The sequence below is a fragment of the Leguminivora glycinivorella genome, chromosome 8 (assembly GCF_023078275.1).
Source record: "Leguminivora glycinivorella isolate SPB_JAAS2020 chromosome 8, LegGlyc_1.1, whole genome shotgun sequence".
Classification (NCBI taxonomy): Eukaryota; Metazoa; Arthropoda; class Insecta; order Lepidoptera; family Tortricidae; genus Leguminivora; species Leguminivora glycinivorella.
Window position 1 is genome coordinate 8,390,248 of NC_062978.1, and position 15,065 is coordinate 8,405,312.

General features: G+C 39.0%; 1 protein-coding gene across 1 annotated transcript in view; it reads left to right on the forward strand.

Annotated features, from left to right (window-relative positions):
- LOC125228502 (proton channel OtopLc-like) overlaps positions 1-15,065 on the forward strand; it is a 48,574-nt gene that overhangs the window by 10,736 nt on the left and 22,773 nt on the right. The window contains exon 3 of the mRNA XM_048133089.1: positions 661-733. Coding sequence (XP_047989046.1) covers positions 661-733 — 73 coding nt within the window. The remainder of the gene's footprint in view (positions 1-660; positions 734-15,065) is intronic.

A 15,065-nucleotide genomic window follows, 5' to 3' on the forward strand; every position in this document is an offset into this window, starting at 1 on the left:
GCATACATGACGATATAGTTCCGTGGTGCACCACTATTCTTAAGTTCGACGTGAGTTCGACGAACAAAATAACAAATCTACCTTCACTTTGTCTCGACAGTTTGAATAGCATATTTTTATATCGCTTGTTTTAAACGCACGCCAAGTCGGACTCGTCAAATTAAAGCCGCTATGGAAAACTAGTTTGACGGCCGTACGTCAGCTAATGTTTTGATGATAAAAATAGGAAAATCGTGTTTTTTATTTAATAAAAAATATTTTAGGACAAATGGTACTTACCGATGCTAGGAAACACTTTGTTTAACACCCTTGCTTTTATTGGTGGTGTTTGAACAGTTAATTATCGAATACCGACCCATTTTGTATTTTTCACTGTATGTCACTCGCGGGCAGCGGTCGGGAGCAGACTGACTTGCGCGGCGAACAATGTTGCTCGCTATTTAACTTTTGCGCACGCGAAGTAGATACACTTTTTCCTTCTATCTTGATTTAGTTCTGTGACCTGGACATTTACGGGTTACAGTAAATGGTTTTCGTTAGTTTACATACTGTATACAGAGCCTTCAAATTTTATAAAACAATTTTCTATACATAGTGTCCTTAATATTTTTCTCATGGTGAAGACAGATACTTCTTTTTATATAAAAAAATGTGTTACAGGAATCTATTGAGAAACCATGGAAAGTTTCAAATCCGGGAAGGAGTGATGATTCCGGCAGCAATACGCCAGTTGGTAAGTTGTCTACATAGGTACTTAAGAGCGTTATAACATTTCGGCGTCGGGCGAAATTAGGTATTTTACCCGTCGCGCGAGCCCAATATGCCGACCCTTTCTAGCACGTCTTTCCACTCGCTCGCACTACAATAATGGAGAAAACAATCTTGATCCTTCCTATGGAATTTTGATAACAACTACAATCTACTATCTCAATATAAACTTTTGATTTCTAATAAACATTATTTTGCACGAAAATACTAGAATATAGCGCAAAATAATATTAATTATGTTAAAATTTATTTAAAAATTAGTAATAATTATAAACTATGATCATATTTAAGTAGATCCCATCCCAAGTAATTGATTTTGTTATATGATAAGTATTATTATAAGTATTAGAGCAAAGTATATATTAATAATACATGGTGATAAAATAAGTCAAATACAATTCTAATTACATCAAGGTGGTACTCAGGGTCTGATGATGGAGCCAGATGGTGGTCACCAGTACCAATGAACCATATGACTAAACCGCTTCGTGTTTATGACTCAAAACGCTTGACAAGAGGTGGTTTAGGCTCATGATGGAGCCAGTTGGTGGTCAGTACCAACATAGACTAAACCGCTTCGTGTTTAGGCTCATTGGGTTCGTCTCAACAAGACCTTTGACAAGAGGTGGTACTCAGGGTCTGATGATGGAGCCAGTTGGTGGTCACCAGTACCAATGAACCATATGACTAAACAACTTCGTGTTTAGGCTCATTGGGTTCGTCTCAACAAGACCTTTGATAAGAGGTGGTACTCAGGGTCTGATGATGGAGCCAGATGGTGGTCACCAATGAACCATGTAACTAAACTACTTCGTGCTTAGGCTCATTGGGTTCGTTTTAACAAGACCTTTGATAAGAGGTGGTACTCAGGGTCTAGGAGGGAATGCAGCTAGAACCGAAAACCGAGTTTCGGTTTTTTTTCGGTGAAACTCGAAACCGATTCGAATTTCGGTTTTTAACCGAGTTTTTGTTACCTTCAGGTAAGTTGTTAAATAAAACAGATTTTTCGCTTATATTGTGTTTTTATGAGCTGTGTAAACAGAGTATTAAAAAAATAATCTCATAGGACGATTTGTCGACTGTTGGGACCACTTTTTCTTTTCTTTTTCTTTCTTGGGACCACTTTCAATTTAGGTGGAGATTATTGCTTTGTAACGTAAGTGATGTTACATATTTTCTTTATGTTAGATGCATCATATTCCGATTTAAAATGGGATGGGACACTATTATCAACTCTCTGAGAACGAATCGAATTGCGAACGCCTATATGAAGAACCTTTCCTGATCGTTCTCCAATGATAGCCGCAACTCCAGATAATGCGGAATAGTTTGATTTATACGACCGTTTGCTCCAACATGCATCGGCTTGTACTGCAATTTTGGTGAGCGTCAGGACCCCTGGACCACTACAGATATTTGATGTTTAGTACATACTAAAATTTAGTACCTATTTGATACTATTTGGTACCTGAGTACATATATTTGGTACCTCCACTGATATCGAAAAATCGAGCGAATAAAGTGGCCAGACATTCTGACGTCAGGATGTCTGGACCATTTTTGGTTTACATAGTTCTAGACAACATTACTAATTGATATCTTAGTCAATATTTACTACCTATTTGGTACCTGTCAATATATTTTTTTCAAATTTTTTTGGCGTACCAGAAAAAAGTAATGATGGAATTTAAAGTTGTGAGCCCAGCCGTGGCGTTGAAGTATGTAGCGCCTGTCAAAAGAATAGAGGCAAATCCGCCTGCCCTCCTGCGCGTCAACTTAAATAGGATTATATTTTTAGGCACTCGCACATCATCTCTACTGACTAGTGGCATTAATATAGTCGAAATATAAAAGTAATTAGTGTAATTACACTAGTTTTCCATTTTCCTCTGAGTCCTCCTACAGTCTCAATAATCTCTCATGTCCCTGAGAGACACTGGCGGAGAAAGTGTTTACCCCTGACAGCCGGTCATTTTTGCGACTGTTCAGCAGCTGTAGAGCTGTATGGCAGATTTGGCGGCATTGTGGTTGTAGGTACTGATAGTAGATGATTGATTTGATGTTTGTATTTATTCTTAATTCATAATTGACACTAATCGATGCAAAAAACAAATGTTACCGAAAGCAGTGGTTTATTTATATGATGAACCCCTATAACGGAGCTCGTGGACCATAGACTGGTCCACATCATCAAAATACATCCTATATACCAATATTACCAATGACGCTGTTAATTATAACAGTTTATGCTATTTCCCCCCTAGAATTTGCCCAACTGTTGCCACGTGTTTAGGTCTCTCAGGAGGAAAATGGAAAACTAGTGTAATTACACTAATTACTTTTTCCCCTCACTTGCTCGGAAACACGAGTTTTGTCCTTTAATACCAGCGGGTAAAAACGCATTTTATTCACTAGTGGGTAAAGTAATTTGTACTTGAATAAAGTCAAATTGACTGCTTTAAAATTGATAAAAGTAGGTGAATCTAGTTATAAAGATGATTTACCACCTGCGGAACTACTGGAAGCAGTGGCAACAGTAAAATGAAAATGAAATGAAATGAAATGAAAATGAAAATGAAATGAAAATGAAATATTTATTTTTCAAGTAGGCATATTACAATGCGCATATGAACGTCAAATAAAGCTACGCCGGCTCTAACCCTACGCCTCAGCTTTATTTGACGTCAAATAAAGCTACGCCGGCTCTAACCTCTTTGCATAGTTTCTTCTGCAGTATTTTTCCACATATCTTCAACTATGTCATGACATTTACTGTATAAACGGAAAGGTATAGTCGGCAAATCTACAGATGCAGCAAGTTCGTTAAGATTGGAGAGGCCAATACCAGTCATGATAGTTCCAGAAACTGCGGATGAATTAACGTTAACTGTATCTCTGTCATCCGATGTTTTAATAGCAAACATTGATCCACACATAGCACATTTTGCATGAAACGTTGACGAGAAACCAGCCTGTTTTTCTTTTAATATTTTAATGTGACTGAATCTGCAGCCAAATCTTTCACTATGCTCATCTATTTATGGTGTATAACTGCTCCATGAAGAAACGAAAATCGATTATCCTCCTCCCTTGAATTTCAGGGTTTATCTGTAAAAAATACTTGCTAGTATTTTGTGTCGCTCTCCAAGCTATACATACTTAGGCTCTAGAGCAAACCATACAACCTGTTTTTATGATTTCCGCTAACTTTATTGAAAAGTTAGTTAGATCCGATGCAATCAATTTCTCTGAGAAACTAGTGCCTTAATTTTACTCTTGTTAAATAAATGACTGAACAAGTGAATCGCAACCTTAAGTACATCCTAATGTTATTTATTTGGACATATATGCCGTCAGATATTTGATATTAACTTTAATGTTGTTAAAAAATAACATGTAACCTTATTTTCATCACATGAAGCAGAATTTTCAACCTGTATTGTATACGCATCGTTTGATTCATCAGATGCAATATTTATGCCGGTCTCACAAAAGGCGTTTTCATTATTAAGTTTCTGAAAAAGAATAAGTTATAACACAGAATTTTAGTAAATCTTATGACGTAGCAGTAGGCACGTATAAAATACTAGTAAAGAGTTTATACTGAGCTAAGGGATGAAAAGCACCGGACACCTGCCTATTTTGGATAAAAATTATAATTAGTCGAAAAAAACAATTCACCTTATTTTCATCACATGAAGCAGGAGAGCCTTCAAATTGTATCGTTAAAACTTCATCGGTTGCAACAGATGCATCATTCCTGCCAATCTGACAATAGATGTTTTCTTTATTAGCTTCCTGAAAAATAATAGTCAAATTACAAGTTAATAACAATTAATAACGCAGTTGACGCAGTATTTAAGTATAGGCACAGATTACTAAAAAGTTACTAACGTAAGAGATCCTTCACTTGCCCGCAAAACGACAAATACCTACGCTTTATTTTTAACTAATACTAATAAAACTCAGATGAATAGTAGGTACATGCCACGCGACTATATACACAGGCGGGCGCGTGGCGCCTCTTGACCACTTGTTCAAGTGTAGGTACTTAACGCGCGACCGCGAGCGAGTGACGTAGGCCTGGTAAAGGTTTAAATAAGTCTTACAATTACAACATACCAGCAGGCACGCGGAAAATACCTTACGGATAAAAATTACAATCAGCGTCAAAAATTACGATTTACCTTATTTTCGTCACAAGAACCAGGAGAACCTTCAACTTGTATCGTAAAATCATCATTTGATTCAACAAATCCATCATTCTTGCCGGTCTCAAAATAGGTGTTTTGTTTATTAACTTCCTGAAAAATAACGGTCAAATCATAAAGTATAACGCAGTACTTAAATAAAGACTATAAATAAGTCCTATAACATAACAGAAGGCGCGTGGAAAATAAGTAGCAAAGCTGGCCAAGAGGAAAACAGTTACCTATTGTATTCTGACAATGTTAATAGCTAATAGACAATTCTGGAATAAGTATTCTTGAGAGCGGTGCAGCGAAAAAGTGAAAATATTTTCTTAGCGCTTAACGAAACAAGGAAAACGATTCATTATCGAATTAAAATTAGTAATAAACATCAATAATTGATGTTTTTGATCTTACTTTATCAAATGTACCGATTTTTTCCATGTTAGTCCCTGAAGTAGAAGCATCATTGTTAAGTAGTTTCGATAGCTCTTTTCTGAAAAAATAAAAATGATGATTATGTTATGACTAGCTCGACATTAACTAAACTAAAAGCTACCTTGGCAATACCATTTAATGAACAAATCAAATCATGAAATTGTTTGATTTATGTACCTACTGTTTTTTAATACATGAATACCTGCGAGCAGCAAGAGCTTCTCGTGCTTTTTGAACGGCTATCTCATTCCGTCTCTTACGTTTCCTGAGACAAGGGTACCTGTTTTTTACTTTGGCCATATCTCGCAATAGTGTAACACTGCAATAAAAATAATTAGTGACATAAAAAAACAACTCGCATATGTGTGTAACATAAAAAACACGAAGTGGTTTAGTTACATGGATCACTGGTACCGGTGACCACCATCTGGCTCCATCATCAGACCCTGAGTACCACTTATTGTCAAAGGTCTTGTTGAGACGAACCCAATGAGCCTAAACACGAAGCTGTTTAGTCATATGGTTCATTGGTACTGGTGACCACCATCTGGCTCCATCATCAGACCCTGAGTACCACCTCTTGTCAAAGGTCTTGTTGAGACGAACCCAATGAGCCTAAACACGAAGTTGTTTAGTCATATGGTTCATTGGTACTGGTGACCACCATCTGGCTCCATCATCAGACCCTGAGTACCACCTCTTGTCAAAGGTCTTGTTGAGACGAACCCAATGAGCCTAAACACGAAGCGGTTTAGTCATATGGTTCATTTGTACTGGTGACCACCATCTGGCTCCATCATCAGACCCTGAGTACCACCTCTTGTCAAAGGTCTTGTTGAGACGAACCCAATGAGCCTAAACACGAAGTTGTTTAGTCATATGGTTCATTGGTACTGGTGACCACCATCTGGCTCCATCATCAGACCCTGAGTACCACCTCTTGTCAAAGGTCTTGTTGAGACTAACCCAATGAGCCTAAACACGAAGCGGTTTAGTCATATGGTTCATTTGTACTGGTGACCACCATCTGGCTCCATCATCAGACCCTGAGTACCACCTCTTGTCAAAAGTCTTGTTGAGACGAACCCAATGAGCCTAAACACGAAGTTGTTTAGTCATATGGTTCATTGGTACTGGTGACCACCATCTGGCTCCATCATCAGACCCTGAGTACCACCTCTTGTCAAAGGTCTTGTTGAGACTAACCCAATGAGCCTAAACACGAAGCGGTTTAGTCATATGGTTCATTGGTACTGGTGACCACCATCTGGCTCCATCATCAGACCCTGAGTACCACCTCTTGTCAAAGGTCTTGTTGAGACGAACCCAATGAGCCTAAACACGAAGTTGTTTAGTCATATGGTTCATTGGTACTGGTGACCACCATCTGGCTCCATCATCAGACCCTGAGTACCACCTCTTGTCAAAGGTCTTGTTGAGACGAACCCAATGAGCCTAAACACGAAGCGGTTTAGTCATATGGTTCATTGGTACTGGTGACCACCATCTGGCTCCATCATCAGACCCTGAGTACCACCTCTTGTCAAAGGTCTTGTTGAGACGAACCCAATGAGCCTAAACACGAAGCGGTTTAGTCATATGGTTCATTGGTACTGGTGACCACCATCTGGCTCCATCATCAGACCCTGAGTACCACCTCTTGTCAAAGGTCTTGTTGAGACGAACCCAATGAGCCTAAACACGAAGTTGTTTAGTCATATGGTTCATTGGTACTGGTGACCACCATCTGGCTCCATAATCAGACCCTGAGTACCACCTCTTGTCAAAGGTCTTGTTGAGACGAACCCAATGAGCCTAAACACGAAGTTGTTTAGTCATATGGTTCATTGGTACTGGTGACCACCATCTGGCTCCATAATCAGACCCTGAGTACCACCTCTTGTCAAAGGTCTTGTTGAGACGAACCCAATGAGCCTAAACACGAAGCGGTTTAGTCATATGGTTCATTGGTACTGGTGACCACCATCAGGCTCCATCATCAGACCCTGAGTACCACCTCTTGTCAAAGGTCTTGTTGAGACGAACCCAATGAGCCTAAACACGAAGCGGTTTAGTCATATGGTTCATTGGTACTGGTGACCACCATCTGGCTCCATCATCAGACCCTGAGTACCACCTCTTGTCAAAGGTCTTGTTGAGACGAACCCAATGAGTCTAAACACGAAGTTGTTTAGTCATACGGTTCATTAGTACTGGTGACCACCATCTGTCTCCATCACAGATCCCGAGTACCATCTTGTTGTGTCTTAGACCGTATTGTAATTTTAACATATTAAACTTCTGTGATTCGCCCTTCGTGATTACACTATACTTTACATGTAGTAGCACGCGAATGTGCTGCCATCGTACACAATTTTAGAGTAACATTTTTAACAAAAAAATATCTCGCCTAAATTGGGGGTATTTCATACACGTTTTGTGTGGCGGCCATCGTGCACGTACTTTTCCTTTGTTAGTGAAATAATTGTGTTTTTACTAAGTTTAGTGTAGTGTTTTGTGTTTGCGGATAAAATGGGAAAACGCAAACATCGTGAGGAAGATGAGGAAGATTACTTGGAAAGAAAAATCCGAAGTCTCGAGAAGAAAAGATTGAAGATTCGTCGCAGGCGCCGTCATCGTAGTTATAGCCCTAGTACGTCCTCATATACAGATAATGAATATGAGTATGCGGACCAAGATATCGGTGAGCCCGATCCCTTGCTAGAGGATTCGCAATATGAAGGTAAGATTTTCAGTTATCTTCGTCTAATCATTTGATAGAATGTGTCCTATGTACATGCCAGCTTTGTTTTATTAAATAGATACATTGTGCAATGAGTATAGTCTGTAAGGCTATTACCGACCCTAATTTATACCTTCAGTTCAATCCGAGAGGTTGATCGCTGTGTAAAAGGGAAGCACATATATTCCTAGAGCATCAGTCCGTGAGGCTATGCCGGAATACTATAGGTAAAATACCTGGTTGCGGCAAATTGTCAATGCTATCAGTCTAGACTACAGTCCGCGAGACTGTAGCACGACTGCCTATGTCTAAGAACATTAATTACGTTAATTACAACGGCTTATATGTGTACTATACAATCCCCATTGACCAACAATACTGTATACGACTTAACCGATGATGAGGTCGGTGCTTCAACGTCGGGTGCGCTGCCTGCTGCTGGCGGGCTGCGATCGGTGGTCATACAGAATAGAAGCGCCGCCGGGCCCCGCGCGGTGGACGCGCCGGCCCCCGCGCCCCCTCCCGCACCCGCCGCCGCCGCCGCGCCGGCGTGCGCGCCCGCGGCCGCGACCACCACGCCGGCTGCGCCCGCTCCCGCGCCTACATCCGCAGCTACCACCACACAGGTGACCGGTGAACAAATTGGTTTACAAGAATCTACGCCGATTGTGACCGCGCTTGATCCCGGTTTATTATGTTTGTTGGGCGATGAGCCCGTAAAAGAAGAAACATTTGGTCCTTGCATTCACGACGATATCTCGACGAGATGGTCCGACATTCTAGTTAATGGTATGAAGGACGATATTAAGAATGATATTTTAAAACGTTACGAAATACCAGAAAATTTAAAATTAGCGCAAGCTCCTATACTCAATCCCGAGATTAAGGTGGCGTGTAATGATAATGTTTTAAAACGGGATAATATTCTAAGTGACAAACAAAAGTTGCTCTCGACTATTATAACAGGAGTTGCCAATACATTGTCGAATATCTTGACAACAGATTCAACTTTAGACAACAACAAACAGGGGATCATAAAGTCACTGAGCGATACAGGTAGACTATTATGTCACTTACATTTTTCAGAGACTCAGAGCAGGCGTAATTTCTTGGTGCCTAGTTTAAATAAGGAGATCAAGGATAATATTAAGGACTTAAAGCGCGATAGTTTGCTTTTTGGTAAAGAACTACAAGAAAGTCTGAAGTCAATAAAAGCAATGACTAAAACCGGAGCAGAATTGAGACCGACTGTCACAAAGCCTAAATGGACGCCCAAGCACCAACAGGCAGGAGCAGGACCGTCGACATCGAGGGCTTTAAACTGGAGGGGCAGCCGTCGTCGGCGTCGCGGCCGCCGCCTCGCCAGAGTCGCCAGACGCCAGCGAGGACGAGCTACACGCGTGGCGGGCGCAGACCGCCGCCGCCGTCCCGCCGCGCGAGCGACCGCCGAGCGCCGCCGCCGCGGCCGCACACCCGGACCTCGCGCCGCTAGCATCGGATGCTGATACACAACCTCAGGCTGGTAGACTTCAATTTTTTTATAAAGTATGGTTAGGCATTACCAAGGATCCCACCGTATTGTCTTGGGTCCGTGGTGTGCGTATTCCAATATCGGATTGTATATCTCAATCGAATATTCCTGTTAACAAACCCGAGTCGGTTGCACACGAGACGAGTATGAACGAGGAAGTCAAAAAACTTATTAGTGCTGGTGCCATACAAGAATGTGATCCGTGTCAGGATCAATTCTTGTCCAGTATTTTTCTTATTAAAAAGAGTAATGGAAAAAATAGATTCATTCTAAATTTAAAATCATTGAATAAGTTTATATGTACCCCGCACTTCAAACTCGAAGATTATAGGACAGCAATGAGACTTTTATCAAAAAACGCTTACATGTGTTCAATAGATTTGAAAGACGCCTATTTTGCGATAAATATTGATCCTGATTACAGAAAATATTTACGATTTCTTTGGAAAAACAAAACATACGAATTCTTGGTATATCCATTCGGCCTAAATATTGCTCCGTACATATTCACGAAGTTAATGCGTCCTGTTGTGCAGTTTTTGCGCAATCAAGGTTTTTTTCAGTCGTTTACTTAGACGACTTGTTACTCTTCGGTGACACGTATTCTAACTGCTTACATAACTTTAATGTAACGAAAGACTTGTTAGAATCATTAGGATTTACAATAAATGTTGATAAATCAATAGGTACACCAAGTCGAACGGCAAATTTTCTTGGGTTTAGTTTCAATTCTGCAAATTTGACAATTAATATTCCATGCGAAAAACGAGAGAGGATTAAAGACGAACTTTTATACTTTAAATCCATTCGAAGATGTAAACTTCGTAATTTCGCACATTTGATAGGATTATTAGTTTCTGTTTGTCCGGCAGTACCATACGGCTGGTTGTATACTAAGAGATTGGAAAGAATCAAATTTCTTTATTTAAGTAAAAATGATGACTATGATCAATACATTAGCATTCCGGTGTGCATCAGAATGACTGACCAAAGTGGCAGATCGATGTTGGAGTACCATCAGCATTTACTACCTATTTGCTACTATTTACTACCTATATTGACATATTTGCTACCTAAGTTAAAAAAAAGATTTTCCAAAAATAATGTGGGCAGTCATTCTGACGTCAGGATGACTGCCCAAACTGAGTATGTCGGGTTTGGACCCCCTAATTTGCAACAATGTATATACTATGATTTACTACCTATTTGCTACCTACACATATATTTTTTTCAGATTTTTTAGGAAAAAAATAACGATTTTATGAGCAAAGTATTATTTTTAGAGAATTCTTCCATAAAGTGAGCAGTCATTCTGACGTCAGGATGACTGCCCAAACTGAGTATGTCGAGGTTGGACCCCCTAATTTGCAACAATGTATGTACTATGATTTACTACCTATTTGCTACCTGCACATATATTTTTTTCGGATTTTTTAGGCCAAGATTAACGATTTTATAAGCAAAATAGTTTTTTTGTAGAAATGTGTTTCATAAAGTGGGCAGTCATTCATACTTCAAGTTGGACCCCCTAATTTGCAACATTCTATGTCCTATGATTTACTACCCATTTGCCTACTTACATAATATATGTATGTTTTTAGATTTTTTAAATATGAAAAATTGAATAAAATGAAATAAATATAGGCCCCGAGGCCCCATTTGCCTACCTACATAATATTATGTATGTTTTCAGATTTTATTTATAAAAAAATAAAATGAAAATATATAGATATTATATGTAGGTAGCAAAGGTAGTAAATCATAGGACATAGAATGTTGCAAATTAGGGGGCCCAACTTGAAGTATGAACGACTGCCCACTTTATGAAACATATTATTATATGAAAACTCTTTTGCTTATAAAATCGTTATTCTTTGCCTAAAAAATCCGAAAAAAATATATGTGCAGGTAGCAAATAGGTAGTAAATCATAGTACATACATTGTTGCAAATTAGGGGGTCCAACCTCGACATACTCAGTTTGGGCAGTCATCCTGACGTCAGAATGACTGCCCACTTTATGGAAGAAATCTCTAAAAATAATACTTTGCTCATAAAATCGTTATTTTTTGCCTAAAAAATCTGAAAAAAATATATGTATAGGTAGCAAATAGGTAGTAAATCATAGTATATACATTGTTGCATATTAGGGGGTCCAACCCCGACATACTCAGTTTGGGCAGTCATCCTGACGTCAGAATGACTGCCCACATTATTTTTGGAAAATCTTTTTTCTAACTTAGGTAGCAAATATGTCAATATAGGTAGTAAATAGTAGCAAATAGGTAGTAAATGCTGATGGTACTCCAACATCGATCTGCCACTTTGGTCAGTCATTCTGATGCACACGCATTCCGGGTAGCTTAGATGATGATCTAGATTGGTGGATATATAATATAGAAACATGTAGTAATCCGATCAAGACAGGAAATTATCAATTAGAGATATTTTCTGATGCGTCGCTAACAGGCTGGGGAGCAAGTTGCTCAGATATGACAGCCAGTGGTCAGTGGTCCAGTCATGAGCTTGGGCAACACATTAATTGTCTAGAGTTAACTGCCGCGTTTTTTGGTTTAAAAATATTTGCTAAAGATTACAAAAATTGTGAGATTTTGCTAAGGATAGACAATACCACTGCGATTTCATATATCAATCACATGGGTGGTGTTCGATTCCCACATCTGAGTGAATTAAGCCGACAGATATGGCAATGGTGCGAGGAACGCGATATACATATATTTGCTTCTTACGTTCGTTCAGAAAACAACGATATAGCAGATGCAGAATCACGCCGGAAACATGCAGACATTGAGTGGGAGCTAGCCGACAGTGCCTTTCGGAAAATTTGTAATTTTTTAAACAAAAGTCCAGAGATTGACCTCTTTGCGAGTCGAATAAACAAAAAATGTACTAGATTTGTTTCGTGGCATCGTGATCCTGACGCGTACAATATCGACGCGTTTACCATATCTTGGTCGTCGTATTTCTTTTACGCCTTTCCACCATTTTGTCTAATACTTAGGATGTTGCAAAAGATAATAACAGATAAAGCGGAGGGCATTGTTGTTGTGCCACTATGGCCTACACAACCCTGGTTTCCTTTTTTTGAGAGATTATTGATTTCTGAACGAATAGAACTCCCACCTAAACCAAATTTATTGTCCTTCCCTTACAGTGTCGAACACAAGCTGCACAGGAGCCTTACCCTGGTTGCCGGAGTGTTGTCCGGGCGGCGTTCATGAGGCAAGGCACTCCTGCAGAAGCGGCAGACATCATGCTAGCGTCACTTACAGAAACCACACTTAAGCAATATAATTGTTATTTAAAGAAATGGTATATATTTTGTAAGGAAAAATGTTATGATATTTTTGATGTCGGCGTAGCAGAAGTATTAGATTATTTCACATTACTTTTTAATCAAGGTTGTCAATTTGGATCAATTAATACTGCGAAAGCAGTTTTGTCATTAATATTGAATAATAATGTTATAAATAATCCAACTGTGAAACGTTTTATGACGGGAGTATACAAACTGCGGTCTCCAAATCCACGATATGATTTTACTTGGGACCCTTCAATCGTTCTTAATCATTTAAGTTGTTGGTATCCAAATGAAAGCCTTTCTTACGAGCATCTTTCTAGGAAGTTAATAACTATTTTGGCATTAGTTACGGCACACCGTGTGCAAACCTTATCGTTAATCAAGCTAAGTAATATTCATAAATGTAATAAGAAATATATTATTAACATTACAGATAAGATTAAGACATCCGCAGTTAATCGCATTCAGCCAAAACTGATTCTGCCTTATTTCGATGAAAATCAGTCAATTTGTCCTGCAAGGACTTTAGAACGTTATTTGGTTGTCTCATCTAAATACCAATCGCCCAAGCGATTGTGATTTTCCTTTTACAAGTTTTAAAAAACCATTTAGAAAAGTGTGTTCACAGACCTTGAGTCGATGGATCAAAACCACCTTGCTCGAGAGTGGTATTGATACATCGATCTTCAAATCGCATAGTACGAGACACGCAAGTACGTCAGCAGCCAACCGGCTCGGGGTTAATATAGAACTGATTAAGAAGACCGCCGGTTGGTCAGATAATTCCTTGACGTTCGCTAGGTTCTATAATAGAGATGTTCTGGCGGACTCGTCCGAAGTATTTGCTCGTACAATATTACATGGTAATAATAATTGAAGTGTCTGTTGATTACAGTTAAACTGACGTAAACGTTTGTTTTATTTATATTTTTCAAACATACATGTTTCATTTAATCTGCTATTTCGTGTAACTCTAAACATCTACATGTAAAGTATAGTGTAATCACGAAGGGCGAATCACAGAAGTTTAATAGATAATCAAACGAACTTACCTGTAAGTGATGTTCGATGACTATTAAACGATGTGATTCGCCCGAGTGATTACAACCCTCCCTGACCCGAACTGGTCAAGCTCCAGATTCTACCCAATTGGTCACGAAATAGCACACGTATTTGATGGCCTTTTTTATAAGAAACGTGTATGAAATACCCCCAATTTAGGCGAGATATTTTTTTGTTAAAAATGTTACTCTAAAATTGTGTACGATGGCAGCACATTCGCGTGCTACTACATGTAAAGTATAGTGTAATCACTCGGGCGAATCACATCGTTTAATAGTCATCGAACATCACTTACAGGTAAGTTCGTTTGATTATCTATTTGTCATCACAACGTTCTAAATGTTCTAATACTTTAACATTCAAACATAACAAAATATTACAAAAGCAAATACTTACGGATCTAGGATCAAATTCATTGGTCGCTGTATACACACACACACACAATGCGGGGTTAGCCCGTGTAGTGTATAAACAAGGCGTCCGACCCACACAACGATAAAATATTCTCGTCGTTTGCGATGAAAACTCGGAGAGCAAAGCGACATACGTCTTACCTTCACGAGCTCCGACGCGGCACTGAAATCGCGGGCGTTCGTCACCGGTAATATAGCGACGGGAGGGCTAGTTTTCAAAAAATTGGCAAAAAATCATTATAAAATATTATAACGACTAATGGATAGCAGCAATTTAAGCAGATTGTGCAGATTATTTATATACTAAAATAACTTCGATAACATGTAGATTTTCGGAGAAATGATAACTTGTTTCGATGTATTCTCAAGACAAAATTGAGTTCGTTTTACTTTCAATTTCTCAATTTCAAAAGGATTAAATGATAAATATTGTTTAATGGGCCTAAAGTACAAGATATTAGGAACTTAAATTTACCACATTTATGAGAGTGAGCTTATCAAATTGTACACAATAAGAGCTCCGAAATCAGTGCTTCACGCGGTTTTTCCTAAACGAGCATCAGAAAAAAAATCATTACTAATTGAATAAGCTTTTTCTT